Source organism: Calypte anna, chromosome 10 (assembly GCF_003957555.1).
Source record: "Calypte anna isolate BGI_N300 chromosome 10, bCalAnn1_v1.p, whole genome shotgun sequence".
NCBI classification, from domain to species: domain Eukaryota; kingdom Metazoa; phylum Chordata; class Aves; order Apodiformes; family Trochilidae; genus Calypte; species Calypte anna.
In genome coordinates, this window is record NC_044256.1 from 4448762 (window position 1) to 4466619 (window position 17858).

General features: G+C 40.2%; 1 protein-coding gene across 11 annotated transcripts in view; it reads left to right on the forward strand.

Moving 5' to 3' along the window:
• The window catches only part of TCF12 (transcription factor 12), a 168873-nt gene extending 151234 nt beyond the window's left edge, over window positions 1-17639 (forward strand). For 6 of the 11 annotated variants that reach the window (XM_030457257.1, XM_030457263.1, XM_030457260.1 and 3 more), the window contains 6 exons: window positions 652-858; window positions 7699-7813; window positions 8631-8802; window positions 10088-10320; window positions 13015-13168; window positions 15336-17639. In XM_030457257.1, the coding sequence (XP_030313117.1) occupies window positions 652-858; window positions 7699-7813; window positions 8631-8802; window positions 10088-10320; window positions 13015-13157 (870 nt within the window). In that variant the 3' untranslated portion in view covers window positions 13158-13168; window positions 15336-17639. The remainder of the gene's footprint in view (window positions 1-651; window positions 859-7698; window positions 7814-8630; window positions 8803-10087; window positions 10321-13014; window positions 13169-15335) is intronic. The other 5 variants (XM_030457256.1, XM_030457261.1, XM_030457266.1 and 2 more) reach the window with 2 other exon arrangements.
• Window positions 17640-17858: the final 219 nt, after the last annotated feature.

Below are 17858 nucleotides of genomic sequence, written 5' to 3' on the forward strand. Positions count from 1 at the left end.
GTGGCTGCCCCCTCCCTGGCAGTGTTCCAGGCCAGGTTGGATGGGGCCTTGAGCAACCTGGTCTAGGGGGAGGTGTCCCTGCCCAAGCAGGGGGGTTGGAACTGGATGATCTTTAAGGCCCCTTCCAACCTTCCCCGTTCTCTGACTTTGCTGCTGCAACATACAGAACTCACTCTTATTTCTGAAACACCTGATCTGTTTAAAGGTCCATTTTAGAAAACGATAACTTAAAGTTTTGTCCAGTTTTTTTATAATGCAGGTTCTCAAAAAGCTACTGCTGCCTCTCAATTGTTACCAATGTGGTGAGGCTGATTTTATGATCCTTCTTTCTCATCCTGTATTAGATAGCATTTTTTGTAGCACTTCCCTTTTTTCCTTGTTCATGCCATGTCATGGAAGCTGAGTAACATTAACCTTATAATAAGCTTCACTTTAAAAGCTGCCACCTATTTGTGGAATGAATGCTATCTCAAGCAAAATCTCCAGATCCCTTTTCTTTTTCCTGTTTGTTTGTAGTGCTGGTAGGTGCTTTCAAAGTCTTTTGATACTGCATTTCATCTTCTATCTTTAATATCTCTGAGGTAGAAACTGTCAGGGTGTAATGAGTCTGCAGATCTCTCCAGTGATGCCTCCTCCTGTCCCTCCCAACAGCAGTCTCGAATGGAGGATCGCTTGGACCGACTTGATGATGCCATTCATGTACTACGAAACCATGCTGTGGGGCCTTCAACAAGCCTGTCAGGTGGCCATGGAGATATCCATAGTTTATTGGGACCATCCCACAACGGGCCAATTGGAAGCCTGAACTCAAATTACGGAGCATCCAGCCTTGTAACAACCAACAGACAAGCATCAATGGTAATGATCTTTTAGAACCTGTATCTATTTAAGCAAAGCAATTACAGGTGGTGAATTTAAATGATCATAGGGCCTAGTGAGTTAAAACTGGACTGTAAGATTAATGTTCATCAAGAAGAAATGACTTGAGATTTTTGTGGAGGAAAAGATGGCAGACAAGTTGCACCTGCTATGGGTTTCCAATTAGAGGATTGGGGTGGGGGTGGGCAGAAACAAAGGGGAGGAGAAAGATGGGAAAACTTTGACTTTGGCCTGGTCAGCGGCCCATAAAATCCTACTGTGACCATATGCAGAAAGCTGAAACTTTCTGCTGAGAGCATTTCAGCTTATACATGCATTTTTTCCAGATGTGTAATAATTGGCAGAACAGTTTTCTCCTTGAAATGGTGAATAGGGAAATTGAATGGGAAAAGCAGTCAAGAAGGACTGAATTTCAAGTGTTCTGGTCTGGAAAAGCTGTTTATTGCAAATTGGAACTAGTCTTCAATAGCAGATGCTGGCAGAGGGCTGGGAGGAAGCTGTTGGAATGTGGAACCATAGTGTGCGCAAGCTCAAAATTTAAACCTTTTTTTCCTAAATGAAAAGGAGTTTGAGCACAGCTGTAGTGTAAGTAACAGCGAAGAGGAAACAACTTCTCTATTAATCCCCAAGAAGAGTGAAATAATTCAATCCATCTCTTTTAGTTTCTTTTAAAATGTGAACTGTTCTGAAAAAATGCAGTCGTGCTTTTCATAGATCAGAAATCTGTTAAAAGCATTATACAGAAAACGAAATCTATTTGTAGCATTGCTTACTTCCCTTTTTGTCCCTTTCCATTCCTCCCTTCTCAAAAATATTTAAAGGAAAAAAAGCTTTTAAAAACATTCTTATTTTAGTGGTGCCATGTGTTTGCATGTTTACAGCGTAATTTTAAAGACCAGTTACATGCTGTGAAATTTTCTGTTGTAAAACAGATTCACAGCTGGGTACTGTGTGATCAAGGCAAAATTTCACCTATCATCAAAATAATTAGGTACCCCGATTGCTGAAGGGTTTGTATTCTATAAAACAGAATTAGTTCCAGGCTCTCCCATTTGCACGTCACACATCCATTTATATTAATTTCAGAACCACTGCAGTAAACATCAAAAAGAACTGGTTACTTTCTATAAGCTGTGTGTGTCTGGGGGCTCTTGGGAGGGGGATGCTTTCCAAACACACATGCAGCTTGAGGTTTCTGTACGAGTTCATGGTTTCTTTTAGTAACAAAGGAAGTGGTGCATAAATACTTCAGAATTTTTTTAATACTGCCTCATATTTATTATTTTTAAATGTTGTTAAAAGTAAAATTTTACAGTGCTCTGAGGTAGACAGAAATTTAGTCATACCAAAGAAAACTTTTTCCCCTGCTTCTTGATGTGTTGTGAAGTGAGTGATTGAAACTGCAGTAACAAAATTACTCTTTATCTGACTTGAGAGACTTTCTGATAGTGCTAAGCCAGATGCAGTGAAGTGCAGATAGTGCTGAAATGTACATAAAAATCCCTTGTTTCTCTTTTAAGCTAAGTTATGATAAACATTTTATCAACTCCATTTTCACTAAAACAGATCACAGCAGAAAATGACTCCAAAGTGAATAAAAATTCCTTAGTCTGTTACAGTTTGGTGTAGTTGTGAAACTTCAGTGTTATACAGGCTAATTATCATCTAATGATTGATCTCCATTGAAGGATTCTTGCTGCCTATTAGAAATAAGCTTCAATTAGGAAAAAGAATAATATATTTGCTTTTTAAATTTCACCCTCACCGTGTGAAACAAGCTTGCAGACCAGATTTGGCTTGAAAAGTGAGGCAGCTGAAGAATTTCTTGGATTAGCCTTAATTTTGTTCCATCAGAATAATTGGCTCCAACAGAAGGCATCCTGTCATGGCCTTGCCCAGTCCCCAAAGAGTGCCCTTTGACATCATTTGCAGTTGCAGGGACTCAGCACGACTTGGGATGGAGTCTGCAGATAGTAGTGAGCAGAGGCTGGCATGTCTTGCTGAAGTGGAAACTGAGTGGTTTATTGGTGACAACTGCACTGAGGTGGAATCCTTGCAATATTTAACTATCACTAAGTTTCAGACTGTGCTTACTGTTTGTTTTTCTTGAAATAGTAAATATAAGAGGAGAGAATTTGACACACAGCTTAAACTATAAGATCTAGATGTTGTTCAGGAATGAAATGAAATGCTACTTTATTCTAGAGGACATCCAGTAAGTTTTAAGACAATAGTATTAGCTAACAGAGTGAGAAGTGTCAGCTTTGGTAAGAGTGTTTGCCTGGTTTTGTTGATGGCTTTTTGGTCAAGATATGTTCATTGGGAATCAGCATTAAATGAAACTTCCTTGTTGAAGGAGGGGGGGGGATCTTTACACAAAACATTTTCGTTCTTTAGGAAAAAATAGGGAAAAAAAATTAAATTGAATTTCCCTTGTAGAAGATGATCTTGGCAGAAGGAGCTAGGAAATGAGTAATTTAACTCCTTTTTATGTAATTAGTGTAACCAGACATGGTTTTATTTTAACATTTGCTTAATTTTTGAGCCAGATTTATTTTAAAACTTCAGTTGACTTCATTTCCTGCTCGCTCTGAATGGTCTTGTTTTCTTTCTAGCTGGGCTGGCCGTTAGACTTACTTAAATAGATTTTTAATATCTCAAACTCATCAAATGTTTGCTAAGTGGCCTTTGAAGTTGATTTGTATTTTATTTCAAGTATTACTGAAAAGTTAAGAAGGAATACTCTTTTTCTTATTCAAGCTGCTTTTTCTTTGTCATTGTAATAAAGTAGAAGAAGAACAGTCCGGATTGATTGAAAATAAATAAAAGGCCTGGAAACTCAGTTAAGGATGAAACTCAATCCTCAAGTCACAGGGTTTTTTTTCCAGGTATAACAGGAATCTGAGAAAATTGGAGATCTCCCTCTTTCTACCCTGCATCTGCTGCAGCATAAAAGCACGAAAGGGCAGCTGAAGCTGCTTTGCAAGGGCCAACCCCTGCTCTGGCTCAAAGCCCTTGGAGCTGTCTGTGTAAAAATTTTTCAAAGCCCTTTCCGTTGTCTTGATTATGTTAACCTTAATGAAAATGATGTTAATGACTATGGCCAAATTGACCAGCTAGTATGACTTCAGAAGTGCATGCATTTTTAAATTTGCTTAGGTAAGTCCCAAAGAAAATGTGAACAAAAACTTGGGTTTGTTTTTTTTTCCAGTTCTAAAAAGTATCGATCGCTGAGAGTTCAGAATTAATAATCAAAACTGAAGCACGAGATGCAGAACCAGTAACAGGACAGAGGATGTCCTCTCCCCAGATTTCGTTCTTGGTTCTCCATGCAGTGGTGTGTCAGCAGTTGCCATGTTTTGCCAAGTTCTTATTTAGCATTCAAAAATCCTTCACTGGTTTTCTGGTTTCGGATCCCAGGCGTTCCCATGTAAATCAACTGGAATAAATTCTGCACTCGTTTTTTTTAAGCTTACAGGTCAGAGTGTGTCTGCAGACTGCCCTACATGCAAGTCTGTCTTGAAAAGCACAAGAATAAATACAGTTCACCTGGTAGATTACAATTTACAGCACTGCTTTTTTTTTCTCAAAATGTGGTTTTACTGAGCTGTAACTTCTCTGCTTTTGAGCATCCCTGGCTGTGTGCTGGGTTGTCACTGTGTAGAGAGAAGTACACGAAGGTCAGCGGTGGGAATGCTTTTAACAGGTGCGGTGTCTGTGCTGGTTGCTTCTCCGATTTTTCTAAAATATTTTGCCATTGCGACTGTAAACCTGAAGTTTTGTTCCGTCTGTCTGAATCCCGTTTGTCCTCCCCGTTGTGTGCCGGGGCAGTGCGGAGTTCCCGGGCTGAGCTGGTGCAGGGATCGATTCTCTCCCACTTGGTTTGCGTTAAACGCCGCCGCCCTCACCAGCGGAAGGCCGGGATCATACCGGGCCGGTTTTTAACAAAGCCCACGATACCGGCGCGGCCGAGGTTCGGGTGTCGGACAGCTGTATGGTAATGCCAGCAGCGCAAACCCCCCCTCCCCTCCGCCCCGCCCCGCGCAGCTGGCGCGGCCCTGGCGGTAGCGGGAGGGGGAGGTTGGGGGGAGCATCTGCGGGAGGGATGGGGTTACAAAGGCGGGTCTGTACCCTCATGGGGATGAAACTGTCCAGACCGAGGCTGCCGGCTCCTGCCCTCGGTGGGGCTTTAGTGAGAGGCGACGGGGAGGAGTTTGGGGAAGGCTTCGGTACCGCTTCGGCGAATGTTCTGCAGAAAGTTTCCGAGTGCTTTGGTAACGGGGGTGTTCGTGGCACCAGGGCAGCCGGCAGTGTCCTGGTGCCAGAGCAGAGGCTGTGGAGCAGTGTGGAGGTGTCTGCTCCCGGAGCTGGACACACACTGTCCCAGCCACCCCTAGTGCCACGGCGTCATTTGACTGAGAATTATTTATGAATGATAGCGATAGAACACCAAAACCTTGGCACAAAATGCCTTTCAGAAGACTTACAGAAATCCCAGGGTTGTGTCCCATTGAAATGCAGATGGGAAGAGCCTCTTCCTGTGAAGTGGGAGTCGAGGGGAGAAAAAGCAAACTAAATTTTCTGCACTAGATGTTTAAGATGTTAAAGATGCAATCTGGTACCTTGATGCAGTCACTTGCTAAGTGGTGTTTATAGGAAACAGAGCTCTTGGCCTTCATATGCAATACAGTGACTCACAGCTGATCTTCTGGTTTGGAGTTGGTTTGTTTGCCTGTTTGGATTTTCTAGTACATCATAGATACAAAACTGACCACAACATGAATTTTTAACACTTTAGCCCTTAAAATTTCTGTATAAATCTTTTATCTAAATTGTATCCTTTGAATTTTTAGGCCTGTTCCAAGGACTGGAACGTGGACTTGAACTCAGTTTTTATTTCTGACCTATTTTCTGCCTTTATCAGAACAGATTTGCTAATCTGTCACTTGTAGATTGGCTCTAGATTTGAAAGTTGCCAGGGTGCTGGCAGCTGCTACGTTTGTACACAGCTTTAAGGAATTTTTGCCTTTTTTAAGAAGTAGGTTTTGGAACAAACCTGGCTCTGGTGTGATTAATAGCCTGTAGCTTGAGTAAAAGCACCCTCATGTGTTAGGACTAAGCATGACCAGAAGAATAAAATATAACATACAACTTGTGAGGCAGAACTGGGGAGAGACTCTGTTTTGGAGTTCAGGGTAGAGAAAGAGCTTCACATTCCCCCTGTAAAGAGTTTTTGTCTGAAAGCCTCGGTCTCTGCTTCTTACTCCCATTGAACTCCTGATGCTCACAAGAGCTGAGGTGACTGTATCCATAGTAGAACTTCTCACAAACAAAGCCTATTATGTACAAAGGAGGATAAAATATACTTGAAATAGCAACAGATACTCCACAGCACACAAAAGGAGATTTTCTGTAGAAGAACAGATACAAATAGCAGCCCAGAATGATATTAGTTGTGGGTTGCTGGTAGCTTACAGGAATGAGTGTATATTAAACAAAGGATAAACTTGCATAAGGGTATTTATCTCTCTCTGGGTAAAACCCATACTAAGACATGAAAGGTAAAAGCTGCATTAATTACTCAAGAGGGATTCAAAGCTCAGCAGTTTACTAGGATTGAAGGATTTATTGAAAAACAGTGGTTCTCATGTGTAACTCCAGGCAATAAACCTATTTAATTAAAGGCTTAATCTTCTAGTTGACATGTTTGCTACTGTTCCAATAAAAAGCTTCATCTGTAGCCAATTTTTTTTAACTATACAAATAATAGTAGAATCCCTCATCTTTGTTCAGTTTTTTCACTGTTTAATTGTATTATGTTGGTAATACTATAAATATTTAAAGGACTTCTGTGTCTCTAGGAATCAAAAGCTTTAAACAGTCCATGTTGCAAAGTATTTAAATGCAGGCAGTGTGTCTTTACCTCTTCCTTTTCAAAGAAAAGAATAGTATTTTTTATAGAGGTTTGCATAGCTAATAGTGTTCTGTATTGAGCAGCAGTTTACAAAGTTGCCCCTTCAAGCTAGGTTTGCACACTCGTGGCTGCCTTACATAAATATCATTAATGCAGGTTTACACAAAATTAGAATTTTTTTTTAAGACTCCATCTCAGTGCTTACTGCTTAGAAATCTGTGATGCTTTATGAAGGAGCAGATTAGAAAACACTGAGAGAGATGGTAAGAATAGTTAGATGCCTGGATTATTTTACTGTGATAAGATTCTGTAATGGGACTAAACCAAATGTATTTAGCTGAGAAAGGAGGAAAATGAGAAGTAATTATTGAGGTCAATAAAATATTTTTATATTAGATCCAGATTTTAATCCTGTTTCAGACAAAAAGAAATGAGGAGATGTTATTTATAAGTTCTATAAAAATCTGTGTATCTGTGTACATGAGCAGAGGGTGGAACACACACCTTTCACATGTGGTAAAGACCGTTGTCCTCATTGCTTTCTTTTGAGTATCAGAATGTTCTAAGTACTAAAGTTGACAGTTGTATTATCTACCCTTCAGGTATAAATAAAGGAGAAAATTCTTTAGTGTTCTGTGGGAAAATACTGAATGAAAATTTTCGCTGGGTCGCTTGGTTATTCCAAACAGGTGTTGGTCACTGCTTGATACACAGCTTAATCCAGTGTGCTGTCATCGAGTCCTTTAGTGGGACAGTAGCTTTCAACTAAATATTTCCTTTACTGAACTAGAACTTTAACTCAGGTCTCTAATCCAGCAAATACTTTAAGTCTTTTAAACTTCTGGTTTTGGACTATTTCTTTGAATCACATCTTTAATAGAAATTTTTGCTTTGCTTTGCTTTAGGTTGGGACTCATCGGGAAGAAAGTGTCAGCCTCAACAGCAGCCATTCAGTTCTTCCCAGTACAGTTTCTGCTCAGAGCACAGAACTAAATCATAAACCACAAGAAAGCTACAGAGGTAAATTTTCAGCACTATGAAATGCTGAACAGGGGTGTCTGCAATAATCCAGAGCCAGTGAGGCTGTAGATCTTGATAAGCTTGCATCAACACAGAGGATAGGGACATAGGTAATGTTGAGAAATAAAAAATAACTAAATGCTATAAATCACTGCTGTTAGGGGTTCCTGCAGCAGCTTCCCTCTCTGAGAAATGTCTCAGTGTAATTGCAGCAGAAGGTTCTGCATTACAGTCACATTCCAGCTGTGGAGCCAGACTGCCCTTTGCAGTGCTGCAGCCCTTTCTGGGTCAGCCAGGAGGGCTGCAGTGATCTGAGGCCAGATTTCAGTTTGGTTTGTAAAAGGAAGTTGTTCCACACAAGTGTTTACAGTTCCCTCAGTTTTTAACTAAGAACTAAGCTATAAAAACAAGAAATCAACTGATTTATTAGAGTGCATGCACCATTTAGGGATGTGTGTGTTGCACATTTGGCCTAAGGCCAAGTTTTAATGCCAGTGCAGCTCTGTCCTTTGCAGCACAGGTACGAGGTGCAAATTTCCTTATTTTGCTCAATGTCCTTTTGGCCTAACAGTGTCTTTCTTAGATTAAGCTATTACTGATCAAGCTGCTCTATGAATTATGATCCCTTCACAACCCATGGACATGTGTCCAAGCACAGCCTTGTTACCAGGATGTCTTTATATTGTGGCCAGAGCAACGTTCCTCCTGTTTACCCAGACTTTTGCTAGGCTCTGGCCTCCTGTCCACGAGAAATGCTTGACATGTTTTTAAACATTTCACTTCTGTGATGCTCACGCTGTTCTCTGGTTGCTTGCAGCATTGTCAGGTGGCTTACAGAGCCAGTCTGTGGCTATAGGTCCAACAGAAATAAAGTCTGAACATAAGGAGAAAGATGAAAATATACATGAACCCCCCTCATCGGATGACATGAAATCAGATGATGAGTCCTCCCAGAAGGATATCAAGGTCTCATCTAGAGGCAGAACAAGGTGGGTTGTGGCCCAGAGAGAAACTGTGTTTTGTCAGTGCTCTGTAGCATAATCTTCTGAAATTTGATAAATTTATATACCAAGGCCTTTATGTCACCTCAGTGGATATTAATAGGCAGCTGAAATGGAGCAACAGTTTACAGCATTTGTATCTGCTTAAATTTAAGATATCTGGGAAATCACCTGAGAAGTGTTCATTCCCTTATGTTAGTGCCTTGCCTAACAGCTGCCAGTTACAGGTAAGCAGTAGAAGATTCAGAGGGCCCTGGCCAGCACTGAGGATGGGAGAGTATGAGAAATCTGTGAGACTGTACCAGGGTCAGAGCTACATGTCTAATGTGAGGGAGTAGTGATGGAGAGTGGCAGCCTGATAACCCGGAGGCTGGGGGGGAATGATTGGTAAATACCATTTTTAAGTATTTTTCCCCTCCCAAGTCATGGACCAAAAACCTGAAGCTGATACTGGGTAAAATGCTTCTGGATCTGCTTGACAGTCCTGATGCAAGTGCTGAAATTTGAAATCACAGTAAAAAACTAGAATTTTGCAAGCATGGGCAGCAGAGTCTATACCATCACGTGTGGTTAATGGCATTTTAGTGTGTTTGCTTTACTAGAGCAGAGATAATGCATGGGTTTAGACTTAGTTGGACAGTCCTGTATTTAAAAAAAGGCTATACAACTTAATACAATAATTTGAAGTAATACCAGAATGGTAAATGTAACTGTTGAGCTCTGTGCTGGATATTAGAATTAAAAATAGTTCTAAAATTGTTCAAGGTCTTCAACAAAACTAAAACCTAAGCACATTAAATTGAAAAGTTCTTGAATACCTTTTATAAAAGATGCATATATAGAGATATATATGAAACTAGCAAAAAACATTTGTTGAAAATTATTTTTTCTTCAGCTGACAAGACATCTGAGTTATCTCTCAACTATCTGAACATTTTTCAGTAGTTGAGTGAAGTGGTTTGCTTCAAGGGGCAGCAAATTGCCACAGCTCTTCCTAGAGGTGTTTACCATCTGTAGACAATATTCTGTGCATATTCGTCTGCCAGAAACCATTTAGCATTTGTTTTCAGGAAAAGGCAGGAACAAGAATTACCTTGAATACTTAACCATTGTTGCCTAATACTCTCTTAGGTACGTGAATATACTTTCATATGAAATAGATTACGTGGGAAGAAGTTCAAGTTCATCAACTAAAAGCTTTGAACCAGCAGCAGGATCACTTGTTTGAAGTACAGTGGTATTTCACTATCCTTTGATTTGTACTTTCTTGCAGCAGCACTAATGAAGATGAGGATTTGAACCCTGAGCAGAAAATAGAGAGAGAAAAGGAGAGGAGAATGGCAAATAATGCTCGAGAACGTTTGCGTGTACGAGATATTAATGAGGCTTTCAAAGAACTTGGCCGCATGTGTCAGCTTCATCTGAAGAGTGAAAAACCACAGACAAAACTGCTTATTCTTCACCAGGCTGTGGCAGTCATCCTCAGTCTAGAGCAGCAAGTGAGAGGTTAGTAGCTGGTCACTGTGCTCTGGCAGTTTGGGGGCTTTGTTTATGGACCAGGGTCGGTCTCTTAAAATCTACAAGTTATTAAAAGTATGTTTGCTGCTCTGTAATGATGATGAACTTCTTTAGGAGGAGAAAAAAATTACCCTCCTTTTCCCCCATTTTTTAAAAAAGTATCAAGTGTTAATACTTTTGATTTTTCTGGCTTTTCCCTTGCATTGAGCCATTTCTTCACCTATGTTTTCCAGATGAATTGATTAAGATCCTGCTGTGTCTTGCTTTACATAACAATCACTTAGTAGTACAGAAGCTTTAGCTAAAATAAGAGATCAATTTTTACACGATCCTCACTGAACTGAAATATTAAAATGCAGTGAATTTAGCAGCATTTACTTAGACTTTTGCATTTAGCACACACTTAGGAAGGAAAGCTGTTTGTACTTTTAATTCAATTGGTGCTGTTTTTTCATGGATTTTCTTTCCCTGATTCCTTTAAATTTTTCCATGAAAGAAATAATAGGCATGTTGGTAGGTGCCAAAGGAAGAACTCTGAATGAAGTTCATTCTCTTAGGGATAGTTCTAGGAATCATATTTAGTGCTCTGTTCTCATGTGTTGGTAAAGCCACAGTTGACTTTAGTCTCCCTTTAAGCTGGTGGCAAAGACAAGTTCTGAGGCACCTTGGTGTGTCTGTTGGTCAGCCCTGAGCTGGTCAGGCAGCTGGAACAATTGATCATGGCAGGTCCCTTCCAGCTGTACAAGTCTGTTCTGTGCTGTGTAGCTGGTGCTCAAACATCCTCATGTTTTGCTGGCTGAGCCTCAAGCAATGAGCCTGTCCCTTGGTGTTGCTCTGGTGGAAGTGTGCATCAAGTGACTGGAACAGAGTCTCTGAGATATGTGTGGTATCAGCGGTCACATTTGCTTCACGTGCTACATCTCTGACTCACTGATGTCACTGAGTGATGTCAATATTTTATTTTTGTGTACCTTGGTTTTACTTCCCTTTTCTAATTTGTTACTTGTATTTTGCACATGAGATCAAAGCAGCTGCTAAAAGTTCATTGAAAGTGACAGCATGGAGAATTAGCAACAAGTTTATGTACTGTAGTTAGGATGCACTGCTGTGTGTTCAGGCAGTTTTACTGACCCTGTTTCTAATAACACCCCACACTGTCTCCCTCAGAGTTCTTCCAAGACATACAAACTGTTACTGCAGATCAGACACCATGGTAAAGGCTTAAAGCATCTCCCAGACTTTCATCTTGGGAATTGTTTTGTTCTGAAAATGTTTCCATAGTCTGGAAGATTGAATACTATGAAGAAATGAGAATAACATTAAACAAGAATGGGTTTCAATGTTTTAAAACCATTAAGGCCATCTCCCTGCTCTCAGAGATTTTGTAATCCACAGAAAGCTCTGTGTGAAAGTTAAGAAAATCACTTGCCTTGGTCAGAGGTTGCTTCTGAACATTGTTTCTAGTAGAAATTTTTTCTAAGTCTGCTTACAGTGACATTAGACCTGCTCTGCAGGCAGTGAAAATTGAGAGCTTCTCCTTCCTTGTGTTTACATCTCAACCTGTGCATGTGAGGAGGGCTGTCCCAGGTGCACTGTGCCTCTTGTCAGAGAGTCAGTGCTCCTCATTTTCCCTCACCTCTCTCTCTTTGCACCTGTTCCTGAAAGTGAGTGACCAGAGCTTTGTGTGGCACCCAGAGAAGCTTTTGGCACTGCATTGTATAATTATATGAACAGTTTCCTCTCTGCTGATAATGAAGCTTCTCATTTTGTGATTGGTGCTATTCAAAATGAAACAGTGCAGATTTTAAGCTCTAACTCTAGGCTAGGATTTTTATCTCCATTTCTGAAATCACTGTAAATTAACTTCCTTTCAAACTTTCCACATAATTAAATCTTCTTTAAAACTCTGAGGCAAGCCACATTTAAACCAAGAAAATTGTAATTAAGAGAAGTTGGCAGGTTGCTGTCTCTCCAGTAGACTCTTTGGGAGTGCTCATCCTTAGCAAGTGCAGTAGGAGGCTGTTGATAATGACTTGAGTGAAAGCAGAATTAGCAAGTTTGTCCAAAATTGCCTCTGACAGATTAGCTGGATTCTACCCCTTGTAAAATACACAGGGGTCAGCAAACTGCAGCTACTTAGAGGGTTCCTGTGTCAGTGTTTTGATTTAAGTGAGAGATGGGCACAAGATCATCTCACAGTCTTGAGGGTATGAACAGAACTACCAGCTCAGGACATTGCACCTCCCCTGTCCTAACAGCAGGCCAGTAGTTAAGGTGAAGAAGCAGTGCAGACCCCAGCACGATGTCAGTGGGGCTGGGATTACTTCAACATACCAGCAAAACACAGAGATCTCTATTTTATTACATTGTAAATTACACACAGTTCTCATTTTGCACTTCAGCAACTTCTGGTGACAAGGGAGGCACTTTTTAAAAATTGTTTGAAGGTGCATGTAGGCTGCTGGTAAAGTTTTTCTTGAGGCAAAAAAAAAAAATTAGTTTAGGAGATGCCTGGAGGATTTCCAGTAGTGCTTGTCTGCAGCTCTAGACACCTGCACCATAATGCAGGGAGGTAAGTAGACAGAAGAGGGAAGCTGTGTAGCTATTTTTACTTCAGTTAATGTATTGATATTCCCCTTGGTATCAATGTATGGGGTGTTAAGAGCAATGTTTCTGTTACAGAACGAAACCTAAACCCTAAAGCAGCCTGCCTTAAGAGAAGGGAAGAAGAAAAAGTTTCTGCCGTATCGGCAGAGCCACCAACACCACACCCAGGAAGCCACCCTGGCCTGAGTGAAACTACCAACCCTATGGGTCATATGTGAACACCAGCCAGGTATGTCTCATGTTGGGAGGGGAATTGCTCTTCTTGCTTGGAATTGGCTGGAAGTTGGGAGGTGTAGATGTGTTTATTCTGTTACTGCCACTGGCACCTAGCCTCATTGTGCTGCCAAGCACCTTCATATCTATAAGCAGGAGTATGCAGATTTGTTCAGTTTTATAATAAAACAAAACCCCAAGAAATTATTGCTAAAGTTTTCATTTCCATGCATTGTTGCCAGTGGCTACATCACTTGGCTCAGGTGGCCTTGGCATGACATCAGAGGAATAGTTAACAGCTTGCTAGATAAGATGAACATAATAGGGATGAATTACACATCTTTAAATGGCCCAAATACCACATTTGCTCATTTAAAAATCCATGTATTGTTTCCTAGTGCTGATACAGCTAGGGAGGCTTCTCATCTCAAAGAAATTTGCTGTCTGGCTTAAGGCCACTCATCCTAACTCCTATCATTTGCCCAACAGAGGTTGCTACACTATCTTAACTCACAATCTGTATTAGCAAAGATAGTTAAACAAGTCAATGTTTTGAGCTTTGCAAGATAAATCAGCCCTTCCAAAAGCCATGTGTAGTCCAGTATGGAAGAATTCCTTTAAAACATGCTGGGAGGGGGGGCCTTAAGGGAATATTAGTCTTTTGGTTATATTACATTTGGTTACATTCAGCCCTGGTGAGGCCACACCTCGAGTACTGTGTCCAGTTCTGGGCCCCCCAGTTTAGGAAGGATATCGAGGTCCTGGAGCAGGTCCAAAGGAGGGCAGCCAGGCTGGTGAAGAGACTCGAGCACAGATCCTATGAGGAGAGGCTGAGGGAGCTGGGGGTGTTGAGGCTGGAGAAGAGGAGGCTCAGGGGAGACCTCATCACTCTCTACAACTCCCTGAAAGGAGGTTGGAGCCAGGGGGGGTTGGGCTCTTTTGCCAGATGACTTTCAACAAGACAAGAGGGCATGGTCTTAAGTTGTGCCAGGGGAAATTTAGGTTAGATATTAGAAAGAATTTCTTTACGGAGAGAGTGATCAGGCATTGGAATGGGCTGCCCAGGGAAGTAGTGGATTCTCCGTCCCTGGAGCTATTTAAAAAGAGACTGGATGTGGCACTCAGTGCCATGGTCTAGCAACCGCAACGGTGGTTCAAGGGTTGGACTCGATGATCTCTGAGGTCCCTTCCAACCCAGCCAATTCTATGATTCTATTCTATACATGGTTGGTTTTTTTAAGTAATTGGGAATAACTTGAATTTGAGAAGGAAAAAACCCTGGATATTCCATGTCTTAAAAGAGCAGAACTGTTGCTACTTTCAAAAGGAGTAAGAGATTTGGTTCAATGCCCTTATTTTAATCCATAACTTCACTAGACTGTTTGTTTGGGGAGGTTTGTTGTTGTATATATAGACTGTTTAGCTTCTATTTTAACTTAAGAGAAAGGCATGCATCTTGCCAGAATATATCCCATGAAAGTTTATTATTCCCTGGGGTTCCTTAGGGAACAGCCAAATGCATTAAAATGAAACCTTATTCAAGTCAGTACTTTTTTCCCATCCCTTCTGGGTAGCTTCTTAATAGACAAAGTAGGTTTTATTTTTAGGAGAGCAAGGTGCTTTGAATTTCTTTAATTGGTTGTATTTCATCCCAGAGCAGTAGGTTACTTCTAAACTGTTAGGTAATACTTGATTTACTGCAGGCTTTATAGTCTGTTCTTGCCATATTAACACAGCCACTTTCAAAAGTTTACTTTATCTTTGCTTTTTTAATAGCAAGAACTTTCTCAGGTGACTGAAGTGTGAGGTTGATGTGAAGAGGCTGTACAGGCTCATGAGCTACAGGGCCATGTGTAACTGCAACAGTAGCAATTCAACTGGGTACTCTCTTGCTTATTTTAGAGAAAAAAAGTCAACTGCAAATCGAAGGTCTGTGATTCGTTATTTCAGATCCAGGGTATCCAGACAGAATGTTCCTGGGAGTAAACTGTTTAACAGATCATACTCGGTGTGGATACCTCTGGGAACAAGGATCTCAAGGCCCTCTTAAAGAGATTTTCCTTTGCACTTAACTGACTGAAAATGCTGTAAGATGCAGTTCAAATTAGTTCTCTAGTACTGATACTGTGCTTCTTACTGACTCTCTTCCTAACAGCCCTTTCTTGCCCCACATTTCTTTCTAGAATTCCAGAATTATTGGTAGGATACACAGAAGGTGACCTTTCTTCACAAGGACACAGACAACTAACATTATATGAAGACACAAACCTGACAGGAGAAAACACTTGAAGCAAGAAACCCAAATGCAATCTTATGATCAAAGCTACTGGTCAACACCTGCATCAGGATTGAAGATACAAGATCTTCAGATAGAATTTCAGCCCATGAAATACTCTGAACATATCATTCTGTTGCAAGCAGTGTGTCGCTTCTGCACAATCAGAGACTGTTGTGATCTCTCCACTCATTGTGGAAGTTGCCTTGTGCCTAAACTGAATTGACAAATGCATTGTAACTACAAATTTTATTTATTGTTATGGAACTGTAAAGGTCTACATATAAAGGGAAAAGTTAACATGTTAAAAGCTGATAAATTTTCAGCTGGATGCCAGCATTTACTAAAGCTGTTCACATTCAGAGAACAAAGCAGTGACAACCGTCGACCCGTAGCATTCCCAGCATACCTATTAGTGTCTTAAAAAAGGAAGGGAAAAGTCTTTTGTTGTCCTTTCCTCTCCTTTTGCCATATGACTAGTGTTTTCCATGCAATAGGAAACTATTCCTTGGTATAGCTTTTTTTATGTTATTTTTGGTCTCTGGTAATCTGAACAGTTATGGTCATAGTTACCCTTCCAGACTGAGCTCCATGCTTCAAGCCAGAAGAGGCCTTGTGAAGGCTGCAGGCAGGAGCAATACTGTGACCATAACATTTCTTGGATTTAAAAAGTGATTTTTATTTTCCCTCAGACTTTCCTCAAACATATTTTTGTTTTTCTAATTATAAACAAAACCTTTTTAGGCTTCTAGGCTTCATAGTAAAGCTTGTAACGTGAAGTGTAAATTGGGTGGGGAGAATCTACTTTGTTAGAGTTGCTTTGTTTTCCAAGCAGTAAGTACTACATATAGTACATGTAAAGTGTTAGCTGTATGTAAGCACAAAATGCATTAAAATACAAAGGAGATTTTTTTCAGGCTGTAATTTCGGTGAATGGTAAAATCCTAAATTCACCGTGGCAGGTAGTGTGATGATACAACCACCAGTGAGGTGGGCTTACTTACCTAATGGAATATAAGAGCAATGGTCACCAGTTTTTCCTTACTGTATATGTTAATTATCTTGTCATTTTTGTATGGCTTGTCAGTGGAGAAAAAAAAATCAGTGCAAATCAAATGCAAGCAAACGACCCCCCCCCCCCCCCCCAAGCCATATTAGCATCAAACCTTTAAATGTTTCTCCACCAGAACAGTGTCCATAAATATTCCTTTGTCACGGATGTGTTGAAATGGTTTAAATCCCTTTGAACTTCCATGGAAACTGTCTTCCACTGCAATGACCATGGGAGGAAATTTCCTAAGCCAAGGTTGTCTGAGCTATTGTTTATACAGGGCATCTTTCATCACTGGCAATTGGTTCACACGCAAACAGGAACAAACCAGTAATTTCTATGAAGTCATTTAATTTGAAAGAACAAAAGATGAATTGTTAAAGTAAACTAATGATTTTAAGCTCATGTTTTGGATGGTTCCTAACAAAACAGTTTGTGGAATTAGTAGACTCATTTCTATTACTTTAATTCGCATATATCATCAAGTAACACCTGATTATATCTGTGGCCTTGTTCTTCATTTCAGTGTTTATCAGCTAAAAAATTTGTTGCTTATGACGTGTGAAAGTGATCACGTGCCACTGCCTGGCCTTTTTCCTTCTAAGCTTGTTGTCTTTTTGGCTATATTAGACTTTGCAGTATGCCCAGAAGCTTTCCTTCATAAAATAGAAAGAAAAAAACATTTGGCTTATTTTTCACTGTAGCTAGTCTTTTATACAATAATCTTGTAAGAAAATTTCTTGAATTCTAAATATTACTCTTTCTAGATTTTTGAAATCGAAAAAGTTTTCAGTAAAAAGTTTCTTACTTTATTTTACTATATTAGGTAGTAAAAATGTAGGGTTATTTACCATAACCTGTTCATTAATATCAGAAATTTACAATAGCATTGTAAGACCATAGTAGGGTTCTAGCATACCGTGTAGTACCTATGGAGTATTGTAAGAGCTAATTGTCCGAGATGAATTGCTTCTCATCTTGTTCTCCAGTTTCCATTGTTGGTTTATTGCAGATTTGTACCCTGTGTCAAATTTCAAGGTATTGCTGATAAACCTTTCCAACCAGCAGCAAGAAGTTCAAAAAATTTCTGTCAATGTAACAGAAAACACTATGTATATAACATTTATGTAGCAATAAATGTGCCATCTTTTTTTAACATGGTAAATCAGTGAGTTTTTTTACATTTCTCTCTCTTCACAGGTCATGTGTTTCTTGAAAAGAAACAGGTAAAGCAGCTGCCACCTTTATCTGAGTAAAACCCAGCAGACATTCCCAAGGGACACAGCCTAAGCTGCAGGCACAGAAGTGGTGTTGCTGCTCCCTGTGAAGCCAGCACAGGAATTCCCAGTGAGCTGAGGAAGAGCAGGGCCCAACCTACAT